This window comes from Musca domestica, unplaced genomic scaffold (assembly GCF_030504385.1).
Source record: "Musca domestica strain aabys unplaced genomic scaffold, Musca_domestica.polishedcontigs.V.1.1 69, whole genome shotgun sequence".
In the NCBI taxonomy this organism is placed as follows: domain Eukaryota; kingdom Metazoa; phylum Arthropoda; class Insecta; order Diptera; family Muscidae; genus Musca; species Musca domestica.
The window spans coordinates 106,237-128,154 of record NW_026712380.1 but is presented as its reverse complement, the minus strand read 5'-3'; the positions used below and the strand labels follow the sequence as shown (position 1 = coordinate 128,154).

The 21,918-nt window shown below is 35.8% G+C and overlaps 1 protein-coding gene across 1 annotated transcript in view; it reads left to right on the top strand.

Annotated features, from left to right (window-relative positions):
* LOC131800587 (O-acyltransferase like protein-like) overlaps positions 1-21,918 on the top strand; it is a 64,843-nt gene that overhangs the window by 29,637 nt on the left and 13,288 nt on the right. The window contains exon 3 of the mRNA XM_059129837.1: positions 15,020-15,273. Coding sequence (XP_058985820.1) covers positions 15,020-15,273 — 254 coding nt within the window. The remainder of the gene's footprint in view (positions 1-15,019; positions 15,274-21,918) is intronic.

Below are 21,918 nucleotides of genomic sequence, written 5' to 3'. Positions count from 1 at the left end.
TTGCTTTGTAGGCTTCGACATAAGGAAGTTATTTTGGACTCTTTTCATTTAAGAGATTTTCTTTAGAGATTTTATATTTATAGGGAAGGTTGTCGAAGTCTATAGAACACCTTTAGAAGTCTAAATAAAACCAAAGAAGACTTTTTGGAAATATTAGGTTTGCAGAGGATGTGTGTGTGGTCTTCTATCTAAAAAATACCTTATAGAGGTCCATCGAAGACCATTTATTGATATATCATCTCTAAATAAAAATTGCTTACAAGTACGAAATCAATACAATGCCTTGGATAAATGAGAGATCTTTTCGCATACTTTACCCTAAAGAAGGCGGCTTATAGGACCATTTTTAGAAGACTTTCGGCTCCTTTCTATAAATGATTTTTTTGGGTCTTTTTATATAGAAGGTATCTCTGAAATTAGATAACCTATAATGGTGCTTCTTCTTTGAATAAAAACACATTTTTGTGTCGTTATCTAACAGAACACTTTTACAGGTTTTTCCTATCAAAGGTATACTTATCTGCATCAGATTTTTCAGGACTCTCCAAATTGGAGTTCTTCTTTCGACAGAATCCCTTTCCTATACTATAGAGAAAAGGAATTTCTCGAAAAGTTATTCTTCAAAGTTTATTGCCTTTTAAAATGCCTGTAAATCCAATATTTTACCCCACCATCTAACAAAAGATCACCAATTATTGACCACGTAAAATACTCAGAACCACTTAAAGGGGGAGGTCCTTGACACCTCGAAATAAATATTGAATTAAGTGGGAATTAATTTTGGTCATGCAAAATTAGATTTAAAGACGACAAAGACGACGACGACATTGATGATGACAAATTGTCTGTCAAATGTCTGGCACCATGCAACGCAATACTAACACCAGCACCACCACCAACAGTTCTGTTTGGCAAATGAGTTGACAAAATGCATTCGAATATGGCACCGTCAGATTTGAGTTCTTTATGCAAGACGTTTATTGCATTGATGGCAGCGGCGTCAACAACAAAGCCAAACAGTCAACAAATTGATCGCAGAATATGTTTGCAAGCAAGCCGAGTCAGCAATGATGTCTTTGTTCAAAAGCTGGTTTGGGGTTTTAAAAAAAGGTGTTTTTAATGTATTCTGTAATGCTATTTACAAACAATTCAATGATGGTTCTGTTCGCTATACGGTTTGGTGGATATGCAGCAATGCACATCGCTCGTTTGGTACAAATGTCCATAAAAATTCGGCTTTTATTTGAATATTTATTTGTAATATTTGGCAAATATAATCAATATTCATTGCGAATATTGGCAAATCTTCTGGCACCACCAATTTGTCGAAGAGCAGAATAAGTACTTGGCAAGTGATGTGAAGTGTTTGGCGAAAATTGAGCAATGTGAGTTGTGCTATTTGTGGTAAACGAATTTTAATGATCATTCAAACAAGGTTTTTCTTGAAGTAACTTAATTTTGTCAATTTTGTGCATATCAGAGGTTTAATTATACTTAACCGCTAAGATTCGAGACTCAATAAAGATTTTTAGAACTATTCCAGTGTGGCAGTCATTTTGAATGGCGTGGGGTAAAAACATTCAAGCTCGGCTGATTCCTTCGAAGTTTTGGAGTTCTTTGGCCTAGGTCTTGGAATTAATTTTATAAAATTTTTAGGATCCTTGCACTAAAAAAATACATTGAACTAGGTTTAACGCTCGCAATATTTAAAACATCCTTTCCCAGTACTCACAGTATCGACGTTATCAGAAATGTCTCTCAAAACCATTTCGACCGGCCGAACCAACATATACATTTTCAAGCATAATGCTCTAAAAAGAGTACTTAAAATATTATATTATTTTAGATCCACTCCCAGAGCTCAAAGAACTTTGGCCAACGTAGAACCTGAAAAATAATATTTAAAGGAACCACGTATGACCAAAAAATGTATAAGATGTCCTTACAGACACCGCAAAAAACTAATATTTAAAAAATCATCGCCCCAAGCCCAAAAATCCCTTAAATAAGAAAACAGACAACAATTAACCTTCAAAAATTATTATTTAAAGATCAAGGAGGTAAAATAGCCTCTAAAAAATACAACCCAAAAATTAAATGATAAAAGGGAAAAAACTTCTAAACTAAACACAAAATTCCGATTTGCAATGAATTCGTTTGAAAAATATGATTAAGGACCTGCAGTGCCTATTTTCAACATCATGGCTTTATCGACATAGAATTGTACGCTGGTCAAAAATACAGGGTGAGATAAAAAACTGCAACCAACTTCAGACGGCTGTCATTTCCAAGCCATTCGTCCGACAGTTGTTAAAATTATTCCAGTGACAGCTCAATATATTGTTTACAAGCGTACAAAAGCATTTTGGCGATTCCATTCGGCAAATATTGAAAAATGAACTCGGGGTAAAGCCATTGAAATTCCAAAAAGTGCATGAACTTACACTGCAACAGAAAGAAAATATACTCAAAAGAGCCAAAAAGTTAATTCGCTTGGCCGAAAGAGGTAAACTGCCGAATTTTGTTTTCTCCGATGAGAAAACATTCGTTGTCCAGCAGTTTGCCGTCCACAAACAAAATGATTGTGTTTACTTGCCAAAGAGGTCAGCTGAAATTGTGCACCTTCGGTTGGCCACCAGAACTCAAGCGCCGGTCATGGTGATGGTGTGGGCCGCCATAACAGCCGATTGTCGCTCTCCGCTCGTATTAATCGACCGTGGCATCAGAATAAAAGCCGAATATTATTGCGAAAATATTCTGGAGGGTGTATTAAATCCTCGGGCACGCAAACATTTTGCCGGCTGACCTTGGACTTTCCAACAGGACTCAGTACCATCGCACTCAGCACGCGCCACCCAAAAATGGTTACAAAATGAGGTTCCTAGCTTCATATCCAGCGCACAATGGCCACCAAAATCTCCGGATACCAATCCGTTTGACTATTGTGTCTGGAGCATTTTGGAAAGCAAGGTTGGCATTAACAAAGATCAAAGTGTCGATCACCTCAAACAAACACTTCGCCGGGAATGGGCCAAAGTACCTCAGAGCAACATTCGGGCAGCGTGTGATGGTTTCAGTGCCCGTTTGAAAGTCATAACTCATGTCATAGATGACCAAATCGAACAAATCTAAACTTATTCTAAAATTTGATGCTATTTCCGACATTTTTTGCTTTCATTCAATAAAATTAAAAAAAAAAATGTAAAAATTATGGCGTTTGACTTTGTTGCATTTTATTTTATCTCACCCTGTATTGTGAGCTCCAAATGCCAAACCTCTTACAAATACCAACTTTCAGAAAATTCCATTAAAAATTGTGCTTAACATTTTCTAAATATCGAATATTGAGAAGGTACAATTGTATGGGGTCTACACAACCCTTATTCATGCTGTAGCAAATCATAGACCTGCATTTTCTATTTTAAATACCGAAAATCACCATCAACCATCAACTTAATTCCATTCGGAAGCTATACTGATTGTCACAGATGGACATGGCTAAATCGACATAGAATCGTATGATGATATGATGCTTATTTCGAGGGGTTACAAAGGATATAAAAAAGTCAAATTTTTCCTTAACAATTTCAAATGAGCAACTCTTTCGGAATACGGAAGAATATCTTCATAATAATAGAGAAAATATTAATAAATAATGAAAAAACCAGTAAAGAAAGTCTTAAAGTCGGGCGGTACCGACTTTATGATACCCTACAACACTTTGCTAATTTAGTAGAGCTCTGCATAACAATTAAACGTTTTTATGGGAGAATTCAATCATACACGCTATAATTATAAATATAATTTAAAGTTCAAGGGACTAAATATGCCGAAGCATTTGTATCTTTTAAATTCAGACTTGTATTACCCATTTGGTGCGAAATTAATTTGAAATCTGAACCGATCTCGATAAAATTTAGCAAAGGTATTTCTGAGCTGCATTTGATATATTTCCCCAAATATTGTTGTTACAGAGTGCATATTACGGTTGCGGAGGACAAAAATAACAAATCGGATGAACAATATATATGGGAGCTATAGCTATATCTGAACCGATTTCGATAAAATTTGGCATACTTATTTTCAGGCCTAATTTGGTTGTTTGTGCAAAATTCCATACTATTCGGGCTGATATTACACGTTTGGTGCACAATAAAAGGCAAATCGGACGAAGATATATATGGGAGCTATATCTAAATTTTTACCGATTATCTCCAATTTCAATAGGGTTCGTCCTTTTGTTTGCAAAATTTCATCTCAATCGGATAATAAATGCGACCTGCATTTTGTTCACAAGAATACATAGACAGACGGACGGACGGACAGACGGACTGACATGCATAAATCAACTCAGAAAATGATTCTATGCAGATCATCAAAAGGATCTATCTCGTTTCCTTTTGCCTGTTACAAACAAATGCACAAAGACATAATACCCTGACCACCTTGTGGTGTAGGGTATAAAAAATATTGGTATGGACAAATTTCAAAAAATTAAATTATTAAGATATAGCAAATTGTAAAGAATCGATGACATGTTTCACAAGTTATGACAGATAAAAGTATTGAAAATTGTATATAGGTATAAATAGTGGAATATAACAGCACTTCTCGATATTTTCCATACAGGTTAACGTTTTCGTGTAGTCTATATATATAATGCTTTTGGACTTGAAATCTTCCAAATGGTAGTAGCTTAACTGCTCAGCCTTATGGCATATATTTCAAGTGAAGGTCGAGGTATTTTTCTTGACAAATGCATTCCTTTTTTCTATGAATGACAATGGTGGGAATTTCTAAATATAACATATATTTTATAGTTTTCAGACGATATTATTGAGGTCTGCTTCATTTAACAGGTTTTCTTTGGAGATTTTACATTTATGGGGGAAATTTTCGAAGTATATAAAAAACCCTTAATTTTACTCCATTTAAAAAATATATATTTTTTAAATTATTTAGTCATCCATCTATTAAAGGCCTTTTAGAGGTCCATGAAGATCATTTACAGATATTTCCTTTCCAAATAAATATCACTTACAAGTATGATTCAAGACGCATTATCCAAAGAGAATGTTTTCGCCGTCTTTTCTATAGATGACTATCTATTGAAGCCTTCTATATATAGACGAAACTCGGTTCAGGACATTTGGAGCCGATCTAGCGGTGTCCTTCCGCCCGCCTATCTGTCCGGCGGGAGTGTCCGTATATCGCAATATTATCGTCAAATTTAGATCGAGTTCGGAAATGATTAAACTGATACTTATTTACATGATTATAATAATAATTTAAATAATAATATTAATAATATTTCAAAGTATCTCTTACAGAAAATGAAAAATATTTTGTAATTTTCCAATTAATAATTGATTAAATAAAAAGAATATGAAAATAATTACTTTCACTTATTTTGTATAAAACATAAAATAGCTTTGATCTTAGCATGCAACATATTCAAATTCAAAACCATTTATTGCATAAAAAAGGTTAAATAAAAAATTAAATTCAAATTAAAAAAACGCCTCTTTCATAATGGGTGAAAAAATTCTTCAAAATCTTTCTAGAAATAATTGATTTCATAAAAAAGAAAAATATGAAAATTATTACTTTCAAGTTTAACAACATTCCTCGGGTGTGCAGCAAAATAAAAAAATAGCATCGAACTTGAACATGCAACATACTCAAGTCCATAATACATTAACAAATTCTTCTATAAAAGTCCAATATCAAACGAGAAGAACAAACACAAAAAAAATTCTCAAAACAAAACAACACTTGTGACAGACAACACCTAACACAGAGTTTTGTTGTTGCTTTTCTAGACGCAAAACAAAACACATGCAACATTAGAAGGTTAACCAACGAACTTTACCCACATTCGACGGCTCGCCGCCAGTTGCATACTTGGCAATTATTGCCAACAACAGCAACAAATGGCAAATACCCTCTCTGACCCACCCGAACCGAGCGAACATTTGAACCCCTGACTATTGCACCGGCTAGTGCTTGGCAGTACAAGGTTTTCGACTCGCTTAACATTGTAACCAATTGCTCCATAAGTCAATGCCAACAACAAACAGCAGCAGCAGCTACAACAAGTAACTCAAGCTGCTAACAAAAATTGCAATTGCAGCATAATTATAGTAGCTGGCATGTTCTAAAGCAACTAATACTCAGACACACCAGTGATACAGACAGACAAACAAATAGATCGGTTGCTGTTATTGAGCTACTGGAGCTGGCTGCATCATCAGCAGTTTTCCCAAAAACCACATTTCGAACTCTAGACACGCAAGTGGTGATTTTATTAACAGTCGGCTGGTTTGTCAGTGTGTTCAATGTCAATGCATAGAGGCAAGCTGGAGCGAGACACATAGTAGCTTGGGAAAAACAAAACAATGGCAACGAAATAAAATAAATGATTTTGCATACTGCCCAAAAAAGGAAAAAAAAAAAAAAAAAACATCAACAAAAATAAAACGCTTAATATTGACCCCACATGACCCTAACATTGCATTTTTTTGGCGGTAGTAGGTGTTGTCACGTCCATTTTTAGACACTGTTTTGTTTTGGGCAAAACAAAAAGTAACAGTAGTTTTGGGATTTGAAAGATATTAATTATGGCTCAAAACATATGGATAGGTCAGCATCATTTGAATATTGAAACTGATGTTGTTTTTGGCCATGTGGCCATAGTCAGAATTTTAACCAGTTATTAGTTTGTTGGGTTAATAAACTAATGAATGTATTAAACATAGAACTTGTTTTTATTGAAAACGTCAAATGTGAATTAGTTAAAACGGAGTTGAATGTGACCTTGTCGAATATTTTTTGGTCACATAACTTGGCGTTTAACGGTCGTAGAACCAACTGGTTGCTGGGATCCGGTCATTAAGTCTACTTGTGGGCTGTGAGTCTATTAGGGTCTCTTGTCTTGCCTTTAGTCTACAGGAGGTCTATTATCGTATAAGCAAGTATATATGTAGGTCCACGTTCTGGTATAGCCCCCGATATTCGGTATTTTGATGATTTTAGCGACATTATTCACCGGAATAGTTTCAAATTTGATATTTGAAGTTCGTAATGGATACTACATCTTCTGACAGAAAATTGTTTGTGCAGGTCCACGTCTTCGTAGGCACCTTCGGTATTTTCATGATATTAGCGACATTATCCACCGGAACTGTTTCAAATTTGGTATTTGAAGTTTATAATGGATACTACAGCCTATAACAGAAAATTGTCCGTGCAGGTTTACGCCTTCGTATAGCCCCGGTGTTTTGATGATTTTAGCAACATTATTCACCGAAATTGTTTCAAAATTTGTATTTGAAGTTCGTAGTGGATACTACTATTGTCAGTGCAGGTCCACGTCTTCATATAACTGCCCCCATAGAACGGTACCTCCCGATATTCGGCATTTCATGATTTTAGCGACATCGTATAGTCTTCGTATAGTCCCTACATAAACGTTTTAATTTAAGCTAATTTTTTTGAAATTCTTCAATTGCCTCCCAAATGGTAGAAGCTATAAAAATTTCGACCGAATTTAGCTGCTTTTTTACTTGTTTCAATTCAAACAGACTCGTGTTCCAATTTTTCAGGGTATAGGCAGAGGGAAGTGTTATTTTATCTTCCCACCAGAGGGCGGCGCAATCAGATTAATCGTCTTCGACAAAATATTAATTTTTCAGTAATTTCACGTCATCGTCAGGAATTACCGCCTGATACTAGAGGATTTTAATGTCCACCATGAGTTGTGGCATTACGTCCTAGGCAAACGAGAATGTCCCACCGGAATAAGACGAGTGTGCCTTAGTCCGTCAAACCAAACCAAAGTATCACCCGGTCTGATAAATAACGTTGCTAAACACGGATTCCGCCCACAACAGCATTGTACGACATAACAGTCTGGGATTAAAGTAGAACAAGCCATGTCATAGAACAGTGTTGGTAGCCCTTGACCTATCAAAGGCATTTTATACAGTTAACCACGCCACATTGTTTAAGGGTGTGGAGAGAACTACCCTCCGGTCAAGTTAAAAATGTTCGAAAATCAGTCGTACGTGGAATTCCGGAACAAGAAGCCCTGTAGAGTGAAACAGTGAGTTTCCCAAGATGGGGTGATATATCCTGAATTGTTTAACGCCCTCCAGACGGCATAGAGATCGTAACCTATGCAGATGATTGTACGATCATGGCGTCGTTCCCCCATGCTGATAATATATGTGTAAGGTTGAACACTTATCTCGAGGAGATTGCCGAATACTTCAACGCGTGGAATATCAAAATATCCGCCACTAAACAGAGCTGAATATGCAGATCGAGAGAAATGTAATTCAGACCAGGAACTAAAAATATAAGTGCTACACAGTGGAAGAACATCCAGACCTGGCAGAATGCTGCGCGGCGAACTGCGACAATGTGCCTCCTCATGACACCAGTGGAACATACACATGAGGAGGCGAAGGACCTTCACGGACCTTCTGCATAACTAAATGCTTTCATGCTAGGATGTTATCAGGGACAAACCGGGGTAGTTTTATCGCTACTACGTTCAGGATGGTACAGTCGTCTCAATTCTCAATGTGCGATACAGGCCCGCACAATACGCTCCAGAAAAACTTTTGCTACAGCCCGCGAATGTAACCAAGTCTTTGAACCTTGAGATTGAACCGGACTAGCAAAAACTATGCCAAACAAGTGGAACTATTACAAAAACAAAAAAAAACAAAATCGGAAGATAGAGTCATGGGGGATGCATCTAACAGTGGACCTATATTTTTAATACAAAATTGATCAGTAGTTTGGGTTTCAAAAATTATTGATTGGAAGAATGGAGATGGGAAAACAGGATGTAACAGACCTTAATGCCAGGTCCAAAATGAGTGGTGGTGTTTCTGCAAATTGTCAGTTCACATATTTTCTCACAATAATTGAAGAGAAGGATATTTGACAACATTCGCATTTAAACAGGGTGGTACTGTGTGCCAAACACAAAGATCCCTTTCATTGACCTCGGTCCATATTACCCCTTTAAAAGGTCCTTAGAAACCATCGTCTACAGGATACCTTTGAAAAATTTTAAATTTATCTGGGACTTTTTAAAGTTCTTCCGTTTATATTTTGATAACTTTCAATGGCACAAAAAATACTATGAAGCACTTCTTAAACATTTATGATCGTGGCCAAAAAAAAAAACGTAAGGTTTTTTAGACACCAAATATCGTTAAATTTATCATAAATTTCTTCCCTTTGTTTCATTTCTGAATCTGAAATATTAACTTTTACTCAAGAACTTTCTCTTGGCATGACTTTGCGAAATTCAAATTTATCACATTTTAAGAAAGTTTGAGATTCTGCAAACAAAATTTTATTCATAACATTTAGATTTTTGGACTTACCGTTGATCACATTTTCAAATTTCGGCTAGAAACAGAATAAAAAAAACCGACATTAGCATTATTGGCAAGTTATATCAAAAGTTAAATAGAATAAAAGTTTTAGAAGATTTCAAAAATTTACATAAATCTTTGTAATCTGTGTATTCTACTATCTGCCCGACTAAAATGAAGAGCGTGTTGTTTTTATAGGCTGACAAGTTTTCAACGCCAGTCATGGCCAATTTAGTTATTTTTAACATCGAATTGACCTTAGTTAGAATTGTTCCGGCACACCATTTGGAAGTGTATGAGTTTCAAGAGAAATATGTCCTTTAAAAAAATCCATCCATTGATGGAGTTGATCTTCTTGGATCTATCTGCGGAGCTACTTATAGAAGATCTCTGGAAATTCTGGGAGAAGAACTCTAAATTAAAAAAAAAACGATTTTCTAATAGAATATAAAAGTTCGTATAGAGTAAGATTCAATTAGAGATTTCAATCGAAAATTGCTTGCTCACCATTTTTTATACCCTGCAACCGTATGTGTTGGGGGTATTATAAGTCTGATTGGGCCAAAAACTATGTAACACTTCAAAATATTGGTTTCCCACATAGGAAAGTATATATGAATCTTCCTATGGGCTGATCCTCACGAAATTGAAAATGGAGGTGGGGTTATGGTCAGAATAGAACCCAATTGTTTTTGGAGTTGGTTGCATAATATTTAGGGGTTGAAATTGACCTAAAACTCAAAAATGTCCTGATTTTGCAGTTGCTCTACAATTATAGACAAATCGATGCGGAAGTTAGCATGGGGCTAGATCTTTGGGCTGGGCAGAAGCCTTCCAATTTTTATGATCATCGGGTAATATTTAGTGGGTGAAATAAACCATGATATTTGTGTTGAATAAAAGTCAAATTTTCCATTAAATCGCGAATATTTTCAATCCCGGATAAAAAAAATTGACGAAGCGATCAATTCGGACCGTTACGTAGATGCAGATAGTAAATATATCGGATATATATACAATGTGTGTATAAAAAGGAAGGGGATGTTAGCAAGAATGCTTATATTTCAAGAATTACTGGATCGATTTCTTCTACAAATCTTGTCAATTTAGAATGCCCTCTTGGCATAAAAGAATCGCCAAAAAAATGTGCATACGATTTTTTTTTTCAATTTGACTTAAAATATTGAAATGTATATTTTGTAATATTTTTTTCACCTTACAACACAGGTTGGGGTTATTATATACATATTGCAATTATCGTCCGATCCTCACTATAATTTTCATGAGGGTAGGGATAGGCTCAGAAGGGCTGAGCCTATTGTTTTTAAAGATGTCCGCAATATATTTAGGGGTTGAAATGGACCAACAACTAAACATGTTCCTGATTTTACAGCCGTTATAAAGATCACGAATAGAAACCAAAGGACACGAAATCTCGCTTGAAGTTAAAGTTTAGGATAGCGAGTAGAACGGACCACTACTTTTGTGTGAAAAAATAACAACATTTCCATTCTATCGAAACGCTGAAAATTACATACTGCCTTTTTTATGCTGATTTCGTTGACCTATGTAGCCAAATATCGTAGACAAGCAATTATATTCAGGTGTAACTAACAGCACGACGGAATATTGGGCAAATGTCACTGGCCATAAAGCTAAGGGTAATATCTGGGCAGTGTTCTATGACATAATTTCAAAAGCTAAATCTTCCAAAATAGATTAGGAATAAGGGGACTTCTACCATATTGTAGTATTGTAGAGTGTCACATGGTCGGCCCCGTAAGACTATAGCCTTTGCTTACTTGTTTTTTTTCTTAATATTTTTTTCTGCATTTTTTGGAGTGCTTTCTAACAGCAATGCTGTGTGCAGAAGAAGCTAATGAATTTTGACAAATATTTAATATTTGTCAAAATATGGTATAATGCCCTACTTGGCCACCTACGAAACTTTAACTCCGGCCAATAAAAAACTTTAATTCCTCTTTAGGCTAAATATCAAAAAATTAAATGAGCTTATCAATTTTTTTTTTTTTTTTTTTTTTTTTTTTTTTTGAATGATGGCATCTAATTAACAAATGCAGCTGACACTTTTTTTCACATAACTGTAATTTTACATAAATACAAGGCGATAAGTAGGTGTCACTTAACTCAATGCAAAGAGACATAATTATGTTCTTCAATCTCATTTAGCAGCTGTGATTAAGCCAAAAAGGCATTTCGAATAACACGCCCATAAGATAAACAAATGTTAAGACAAATGATCACCATCTAATATGTATCGCGTGTTTTTTTTCGGTTCGATGTTGACGTGCCATATGCGCCATAGCCTCTCATTCACTTATCCCAACTCAATTCATTCCTCATACGGAAGTTGACCATCGTTGTGGATGGTGTTGATGCTGATGCTGGTAACGACCTTGACATTGCTGACATAGCGTTACACTATTTTCAGTTTCGGTTTTCCTATTTTGTTGTTGACCATATTTTACCGGTTTTGGTGTTTGTTTGTTTTTTTCATTTTCACTTTTGGTTTACACTCGAGAAAAAAACGAAAGATTTATTTTGTGAGTTAGCAGAAGAGGGCAAGGGAAAATTGTACAACAATTACTAGGCATTTTATTTGAAATAATACCACAATTTCCATAGAAGACCAAATGGGGTATCCTATTCTATAGAACCCCATAGAGTTATAATTTTATGATATGGAAGCCAAATGGGGTATTCTATGTTACGCAGGACAAATAGAGTTTTCTGTTTTATAAAACCCTAATAGACTATCAACGGGTTCTCAATTCTACTGAGGACCAAAGGGTGTTCTATGCCACAGACAAAAGGATCTTTCATGCGAAAAAACACCAAAGAGTCTTCTACAGGGTGAGATAAAAAACTGCAACAAAGTCAAACGCCATAATTTTTATGTATTTTTTTAATTCTATTGAATGAATTGAGTCGGAAATAGCATCAAATTTCAGAATAAGTTTCGATTTGTTCGAATTGGTCACCTTTGGCACGATTTATGGCCTTCAAAAGGGCCAATGAAACCGTCACACGCTGCCCGAATGTTGCTCACGGTATTTTGACCCATTCCCGGCGAAGCGCTTGCATGAGGTGATCGACACTTTGGTATTTTTTAGTGAGAACTTGGCTTTCCAAAATACTCCAGACACAATAGTCCAACGGATTGGTATCCGGAGATTTTGGTGCGCTGAAAATGATGCGAAGAACATCATTTTGTAACAATTCTTGGGTGCGCGATGGTGCTGAGTCCTGTTGGAATTTCCAAGGCTGCGGCCAAAATGTTGAGATGCCACGGCCGATTAACCAACGGCTGTTATGGCGGCCCACACCATCACCATGGTAGGCGCTTGACTTCTGGTGGCCGGTGACCGAAGGTTTACATTTTCAGCTTACCTCTTTGGCAAGTAAACACGATCATTTTATGTATTTACAAACTGCTGGACAACGGAGATTTTCTCATCGGAGAAAACCAAATTCGGCAGTTCACCACTTTTGGCCAAGTTATTTTGAGTCTATTTTCTTTCTGTTGCGTTGTAAATTCTTGCACTTTTTGGATTTTCAATGGCTTTACCCCGAGCTCATTTTTCAATATTTGCCGAATTGATTATTGTGATATGTTCAGCTCACGAGCCATATTCGTTTCGATCAAGTCGCTTCCTTACTTTCCGAACCTCATCTGCTGATGTTGCTGTTTTCTTCCAAATCGAAATAACGGTTTTATACCTTACGTCTTTGGACCAAATCCGTTTCTGGAGTCGATCTAGCGATGCCCGTCAGTCTGTCTGTCTGGCTGGAAGGAGCGCACGATAACTCCCGAAGTGAGTATCCAATTTGGTCAAATCTTGGTACGTCGTAATATTTTTGTAAAGTTTAGATCGAGTTAGGATATGGGCGATATCGGTCCGCTCCTTCTGGTACGTCTCCCACAAAGTGAAAACATTTAAAAAAAAAATATTTTACTGCACAGTAAGGGAAACCCTAATATTTGCATCAGTTTTAGGTCAGGTACGAAAATAGACAATATTGGTCCACTCCATCAGGTACCTCCCCCACAAAGAGTCAAATTTTTGAATAAATTTAATTCTTATAAAATGTCATGTAAGAGCCCGATTGTCTTCAAAATACACACATCACAATATTTTTATTAACCTAAGGTGTGGTGTGAAGATGGAATATATCAGTCCAGTTTGAATATCCATGAAACTCATGAAGAGCCAAATTAACATCCGATTCCATTCAGATTTAGTACATATCAATATTTTTATGAACACAAGATCTGTTATAAAGATGGTGGAGACCGGACCATTTCTTCTGGTGCCTCCCCCACAAAAGTTCAAAGTTTTGAATAACAAAAACGATTATAAAATCTGAAATAAGCATCCGGTTCCCTTCATATTTCACACAACCCATTATTTCTACTAACACTGGATCTGATGTGAAGATGGGAAATATCGGTCCACTCCTTCAGGTACCTCTCCCACAAAGGGTCAAAATTTTGAATATCCATGACGTGAAATGAACATCCGATTCCATTCCAGTCTTGTTACATATCAATATTTGTTCTGCTATAAAGATATCATAGATCGAGCCATTTCTTCTGGTATCTCCACCTCCCCATAGGGTTCAAGATTTTAAAAAGCGAAACGCTCAAAGAAAAATCGAAATAAACATCCATCCATACAAACAAATATTTTTGCTGAAACAAGATCTGTTGTGAAGATGATATATATCTGCGAATCCGTTCTAGTCACAATTTTAAATACCTTTGTCTGTCATAACTTGTGTCGATTTTTTTTAATTCTTCAATATTTTTATCTGTGTTAGATGAAGTATGAAAATGGAATACTTCGGACGACTATATCTGATTCCCCACGCACATTTTAACATTTTCTAAAAATTATTTCATATAAAGTGAAGGTAACCAATATAGACCAAACCTGGTACATCGCAATATTTATATCATATTTACTTAGATGGGATTGTAAATGCCCAATTTTGGCCCATTGCTTAGAGGGTCAACAATTTGAATAATGATAACAGAAGTAAACATATATTTAAAAAAATCGAACATTGGCTGAGGATATTCATCTGTCGGCAAAGCCGACTGACACTTTTTAACATGTTTTTAATATAACAAAGTCGAATTCTCTAGTTTTCAAAAAGCCCTGAATTGTTTCTAAGACCTTCAAAATAAAAAAGAATCTAAGAGAGCGTACGCAATTGCCTTTTTAAAATATATAAAAAAATCCATGAGAAAAAATCATCAAAAACTTAGACTTTATTCATTGATAACTCTTAAGGCCCCATTTTTTGGAATCTTTTGTTTACGCCTTTTACGCCATGAATAAATCAAAAACTATTCTCATGTAAAAATGTTAACAATTCTCTAAAAAACGATCATAAATATTTACAATGAAGTCAATAGAATCCCACGGGTGTTGAGACAACTCTTCAAACGTTTCACTACAATAAACTCAACATAAAAAAGTGATTTGTAAATATAATTATTAAATTATGTTAATGTTATTTGAAAGTTTTTATTGTTGTAATATTCATTTACAATTTTGACATCTCATCATAATTTGTTTCTTTTTGTTTTATTACAGTGCACGACTCCACGGGCAAACTCAACTCTGGCATCTTGAATGGCAACATCAATCAGTTGGGCGATTTCGATCAATGTCTGAGAGTGCAGCATCAAATGGCTGATGGTGGTGCAACGGGTGCCACGAATGTCGAAATGAAGGGACAATACTGTTTGGCTTATGCTCAGCCCGAATTGCCACACAAATCGAAACGTTTGCAAACCTTTTTCAATATGGTCCGCTCACATGGACCATTCCGCAGTGAATTCGATGATGTAAGTAATTGAAATGTTTATTAGCATATGGACATAGTTATCTACTGGTGTTTATGAATTTATGGTGAAAATTGAGAAAGAAATCCCAACAGATTGTAGTTTAGGGCATTAACAATGTAGTGTTACAGTCACTGTGAAATGCAAGTGGTTTTGGGATAAGTAGGGAGGTGAATGGGTGTTTCATGAATTGCATTTTGTTGCAACTGGAAATTGTTGTGGGGAAATAATTGAAAATTATTTAGTAATGTAAAAAATCACAGGAGTGTTGGAAAGTAACCTCCATGGAATTTGAGACAACATTCAAAACCTAATAAAGAGAAGTTAAAGAGTATTAATTTTATAAATATTAAACCTTCGTGGAGGACGTGCACCAAAAGAAATGATTCAATAGCTTGATTTTCAAATTTAGCACATCCCCCCTCCCCCAGAATTAAAAGTAAAAAGCAGCTAACTTTGAGTGGGCTAAACTTTTAATACCCACCACCATTTGTAAGGAACTTGAAGATTTTCAAAAAAACGAAGACAAGTTAAAAATATCAGTCGGTTTTGCCCTCCGATGTATACCCACAGCCCTCAATATATGTTGACTTCGGTTCCTAAGGAATGCGGTAGGTTCCTAAGGAATGAGGCAATACTGTCCATTTCGTATCGGACCTATATAAATATCATATAAACATTGTCACGTGCCAGGTTCGGACTATATTGGCTACTTCCTTCACTTTATATGAGATATGTGATAAGTTTTAGAAAATGTTAAGATTTGCATGAGGTACCAGATGTAGTCGACCGAAGTATTCCATTTCCATCATAAATTCCATATTCATCTCAAATTTTTGGTTGAGAGATACATTTATATATAGTTAGTTGTAAAGAATTGATGAGTTGTTTCACAAGCAACGCAAGATTAAAGTATTGAAAATTGTGACCCTTTGTGGGTGAGGTACCAGAAGGAGTTCGCAGGTATATATCATCTCCGCAACAGATTTTGTGTCAACAAAAAACGTTTGTAGAAGAGAATCGGATGCTTATTTCGGATTTCATAATCGTTTTAATTTTCAAAACTTTGACCCTTTGTGGAGAGGTCTTTTGTTGATAGAAACATTGAAATGTACCAAGTCTATATGGATTCGGTGGTTAATTTTGCATGTTATTGGATTCAGGGACATTCAAAATTTTGACCGTTGGTACCAGACAGAGTGGACCGATAAATCCCATCCTCGCAGCAGATCTTGTTTTATTTGAAATAATGGGATGTGTGAAGTATAAAGATTATTTCGGATTTTATAATTGTTTTGGTTATTCAAAACGTTTACCCTTTGTGGGGGTGGTACCAGAAGAATTGGTCCGATCTATACCATCTTTATCAAAATTCTGGTGTTGATGGAAATATTGAGATGTATCAAGTCTGAATGGAATCGGATGTTAATTTCATGTTTTATGAGCTTCATGGATATTCAAAATTTTAACTCTTTGTGGGGGAGGTACCAGACAAAGTGGGCCGATATATCCCATCTTCACAGCAGATCTTATTTTATTATAAATAATGGGATGTGTAAAATATGAAGAGAACCGGATGCTTATTCCGGGTTTTATAATCGTTTTCATTATTCAAAACTTTGACCCGTTGTGGGCGAGGTACCAGAAGAAATGGTCCGATCCATACCATCATTTTAACAGATCTTGTGTTGATGGATATAGAGAGATGTGTCAAGTCTGAATGGAATCGAATGTTAATTTAGCGTTTTATGGGCTTCATGGATATTCAAAATGTTGACCCTTTTGAAGTGAGGTACCAGAAGGAGTTCGCCGATATATCCCATCTTCACAGCAGATCTTGTTTTATTAGAAATAATGGGATGTGTAAAATATGAAAAGAACCGGATGCTTATAATAATCATTTTCATTATTCAAAACTTTGACCCCTTTGTGGGTGAGGTACCAGAAGAAATGGTCCGATCCATACCATCATTTTAACAGATTTTGTGTTGATAAAAATATTAAGATGTGCCAAGTCTGAATGGAGTCGGATGTTATTTTCACGTTTTATGAGCTTCATGGATATTCAATATTTTGACACTTTTGTGGTGAGGTACCAGAAGGAGTTCGCCGATATATCCCATCTTCACAGCAAATCTTGTGTTAGTAGAAATAATGGGATGTGTGAAATATAAAGAGAACCGGATGCTTTTTCGAATTTTATAATCATTTTGGTTATCCAAAACTTTCACCCTTTGTGTGGGAGGTACCAGAAGCAATGATCTGATCTCTGCCACCTTTATAACAGATCTTAGGTTGATGAAAATATTGAGATGTGCCAAGTCTGAATGGAATCGGATGTTAACTTCGTGCTTTATAAGCTTTACGGTTATTCAAATTTTATACCTTTGTGGGGGAGATACCAGAAGGAGTGGACCAATATATTCCATGTTCACACCAGACCATTGGTTTTTAAAAATATTGTGATGTGTGTAATTTGAAGACAATCGAACTTTTACAGCACATTTTATAAGAGTTATAATTATTCAAAATTTTAACCCTTTGTGGCGGAGGTACTTGATGGAGTTTAGCGATATTGTCTATTTTCGCACCTGACTTAGCACTGATGGAAATATAGGAATTTGCAAAGTTAAGACAAAAGCGGATGATTCTTTCTCTTTAGGTGCTGAAAAGTATTTTCTTGAAATTTTCGAAATTTTGCAGGGGAGGTACCAGAAGGAGTGGACCGATAGTGTCCATCGCCGAACTCGATCTAAGTTTGATAATAATATTACGTTGTACCAAGTTTGGACCAAATCGAATACCCCCTTCGAGAGTTTTCGTGCACACCAGCCAGACAGACGGACGGATGGATGGATGAACGGACGGACATCGCTAGATCGACTCCAATGTCCTGAAACGACTTTTGTCCAAAGAGACCTAGGATTTAAAACCGTTATTTCGTTTTGGCCGTATCAAATGATGTATACCCTCTCTAGCCATATGGCTGATGGTATAAAAAGCATCTAACTTCGGCCGGGTCGAACTTTTAATACCCTCCACCATTTTGAAGGAACTTGAAATTTTTCAAAACAAAAAAAACAGTTTAAATGAAAACCGTAATATGAGGGGTATACGAAGACGTGGAGGACCTGCATAGACAATTTTCTGTCGTAAGTTGTAATAACGATTACGAACTTCAAATACAAAATGTGAAACACTTTCGGTGAATAATCATAAAACATCATAAAAATGCTAAATATTGGGAGGCACAGTTATATGAGGGCTAAACGAAAACGTGGACCGACATAGGCCATTTATAAACTTACAAAATACACATGTGGGCAAAATTTAAACCTTCTATCTCAATTCGTACGAAAGATGGCGTGATTACAACAGACAGACAGACGTACATCGCTAAATCGACTTGAATTTTACTCTGATCAAAAATATGTATATATTTTGTAAGGTCTATCAGGAGTATTTCAAGGAGTTACAAACGGAATGACAAAGATAATATAACTTCCATAGAATGGTGGAGGGTATATAAATTCATCGCCTTTATTGAACTTATCGTAACAACCAGTCTCATTTATTTAATTACAACAAACATTCTAGGCCATAATAACAAGTTATTGGTTATTATCGAAGAATTAAGAACGGCAATCAAAGCATTTAGTTTGACATTGAAAAGTTCATGACTTTAAATAAGAATATGCATATTTGCCACAAACCATCGAAAAGCCCATTATCTTTTTTCGAAAATAAGAATTTGAAAACCAGTTCTCTTTGGCTAAACCATGCCATAAGAAAATTCTATAACAAAGATGTAAAAAAGCTAAACATCAACACCACATGCTAATTCTGTGGGGTTTGTGTCTTAAGTCTTTAGTTTTGGCTGCCAAAGAATGTGGACAAAAAGTTGATATTTATTTCAAAACGAAAAGTTGGTCGTTAAATGGATTTTTCGTTTAAAACAGAGATCAACTTCTTGTCCACATTTTTTTTTTGGAAACCAATAAGAATTTATGTAGTTTTAAATAACCTGAATGGATAGGAGTAACTAAAAAATCAAAATCTCAAAATAACGTCTGTTCATAAATAAATTTAATTTTGGGTTATTGGTATTGTGTGTCGAGCAACGGATATATCAAATAACTGCCGAATTCACACCATTCCTCGAAATTAACAAACAAACAATGTGAAGATAGGAATCTTCACACACCCAAACAAACAAAAGATCGTAAAATACATCAACTCCAATACCTGCTTATCAAAATCTGGAAGTTTGTTGTTTAAATCTTTTGATTGGTTCTAACATATAATTTATATCTCATCCAGCTTTTTATTGACGTTTATTTGACATTTTGGCAAACACATGCCGTCTGTTTTATTATTGGAACAATACAAGCGGGATTGTTCAAAACCGAAATTGTAAATTCAGTTATTCTTTTTTTTCTATTAGCAATTTTCAAGTTTGTTTCTTAAGTCTTTTGTTTTTGGGATTGATTTGAATTTTTCGTTTTTGTTTCGAATTTAATTTATATGCTAATTGACACTAGTGAGATTGACTAGATGGATGTGATACTAAAACCATTCTAGAAATGCTGGAGTTGGCAAAACCCGCATTCTAATTAAAGGAAATTCAATCTAACTAGAATAGAAGACGATCAAATGATTTAGGTCATTTTTTATTCCGAAACTGGTTTGAATACAATACATCTCATTTTGAGTGAAGGTGGAATATTGATTTTCTATGAGAAGGTTCTGCGAGAAGAGCGGTTTGTCTATGAGAAGACCACTACTTGGTCTTCTATGAGAAGAAAACCACTTGGTCTTCTATGAGAAGACCACTACTTGGTTTTCTATGAGAAGAGACCAATTGCTATTCTATGAGAAGAGACCAATTGCTCTTCTATGAGAAGAGACCAATTGCTCTTCTATGAGAAGAGACCAATTGCTCTTCTTTGAGAAGAGACCAATTGCTCTTCTATGAGAAGAGACCAATTGCTCTTCTATGAGAAGAGACCAAATTGCTCTTCTATGAGAAGAGACCAATTGCTCTTCTATGAGAAGAGACCAATTGCTCTTCTATGAGAAGAGACCAATTGCTCTTCTATGAGAAGAGACCAATTGCTCTTCTATGAGAAGAGACCAATTGCTCTTCTATGAGAAGAGACCAATTGCTCTTCTATGAGAAGAGACCAATTGCTCTTCTATGAGAAGAGACCAATTGAGAAGACCTCCAGGTCTTCTATGAGAAGACCTCCCGGTCTTCTATGAGAAGACCTCCTGATCTTCTATGAAGAGACTTCCTGGTCTTCTATGAGAAGACCTCCAGGTCTTCTTTGAGAATATCTTCTGGTATCTATGAGAAGACCTTCTGGACTTCGGCTCTTCTATGAGAAGACCTTCGGCTCTTCTATGAGAAGACCCTCTAGTCTTCTATGAGAAGACCTTCTGGTCTTCTATGAGAAGACTTCCAGTTCTTCTATGAGAAGAACTCCAGGTCTTCTAGGAGGACACCTTCTGGTCTTCTACGAGAAGACTTTCTGGTCTTCTACGAGAAGCCCTTCTGGTCTTCTACAAGAAGCCCTTCTGGTCTGGATTCTCGTAGAAGAATCGCTTCTGGTCTTCTATTGGAAGACCTTTTGGTCTACTATGAGAAGACCTTCTGGTCTCCTTATGAGAAGCCCTTATGGTCTTCTTCGAGAAGCTTTCTGGTCTTCCACCTGAAGGCCATCTGGTCTTCTACGCGAAGCCCTTCTGGTCTCTTTATGAGAAGATCTTCTGGTCTCTTTATGAGAAGATCTTCTGGTCTTCTTATGAGAAGACCCTCTGGTCTTCTATGAGACGACCTTCTGGTCTTCTACGAAAAGACCTTCTGGTCTTCTATGAGAAGACCTTCTGGTCTTCTATGAGAAAGCATCCAGGTCTTCTATGCGAAGAACTCCAGGTCTTCTATGCGAAGAACTCCAGGTCTTCTATGAGAAGACCTCCAGGTCTTTTATGAGAAGACATCCAGGTCTTCTATGAGACCATTCGGTCTTCTACGAGAAGACAACTTCCTCTTCGAAGAGGAGACCCTATTAGTTTTTTTATGAGAAGACTCCATTTATATTTTACTTGAACCAGATATGACAAACTTTTTGCATAACATAATAGTGGCATATAAGAGGATTGACTCAATCAAAGCGTCCTGATTGGATGATAAATACGTGATCAATATTTGGGCTAAAAATAGTGCACACGTGAACTTGATTATAAAATTTTATAAATAGCACAATCCTTATGAAACAGCCTACCAGATTATTTGATCCCCATCTTTCCCCTATTTATTTTCACGATTTATTATCTTTACAACGAGATAAATACATTAATTTCAATTACCCCAAATAGGCTTCAACTTTAAAACTCAACAATTTAAATTCCCATTAAAATCTAATTATTTTTTTTTCTCGAATCCAATGAAACAACACATATGTAGTACGATTTTCGGTAGTACAATTTCCATATCGTATTGAATTGAAATTCACACTTGAATTGTTTGTTAAACAAATACATACAACAATTGTATGACAATACAGTAAACAAATCTTAGTTACTATTGTTGTTATTTTGTTATTGTGATGTAATGAGTGTAGCCAGAGTGTAGCCAGATGCTGCTGT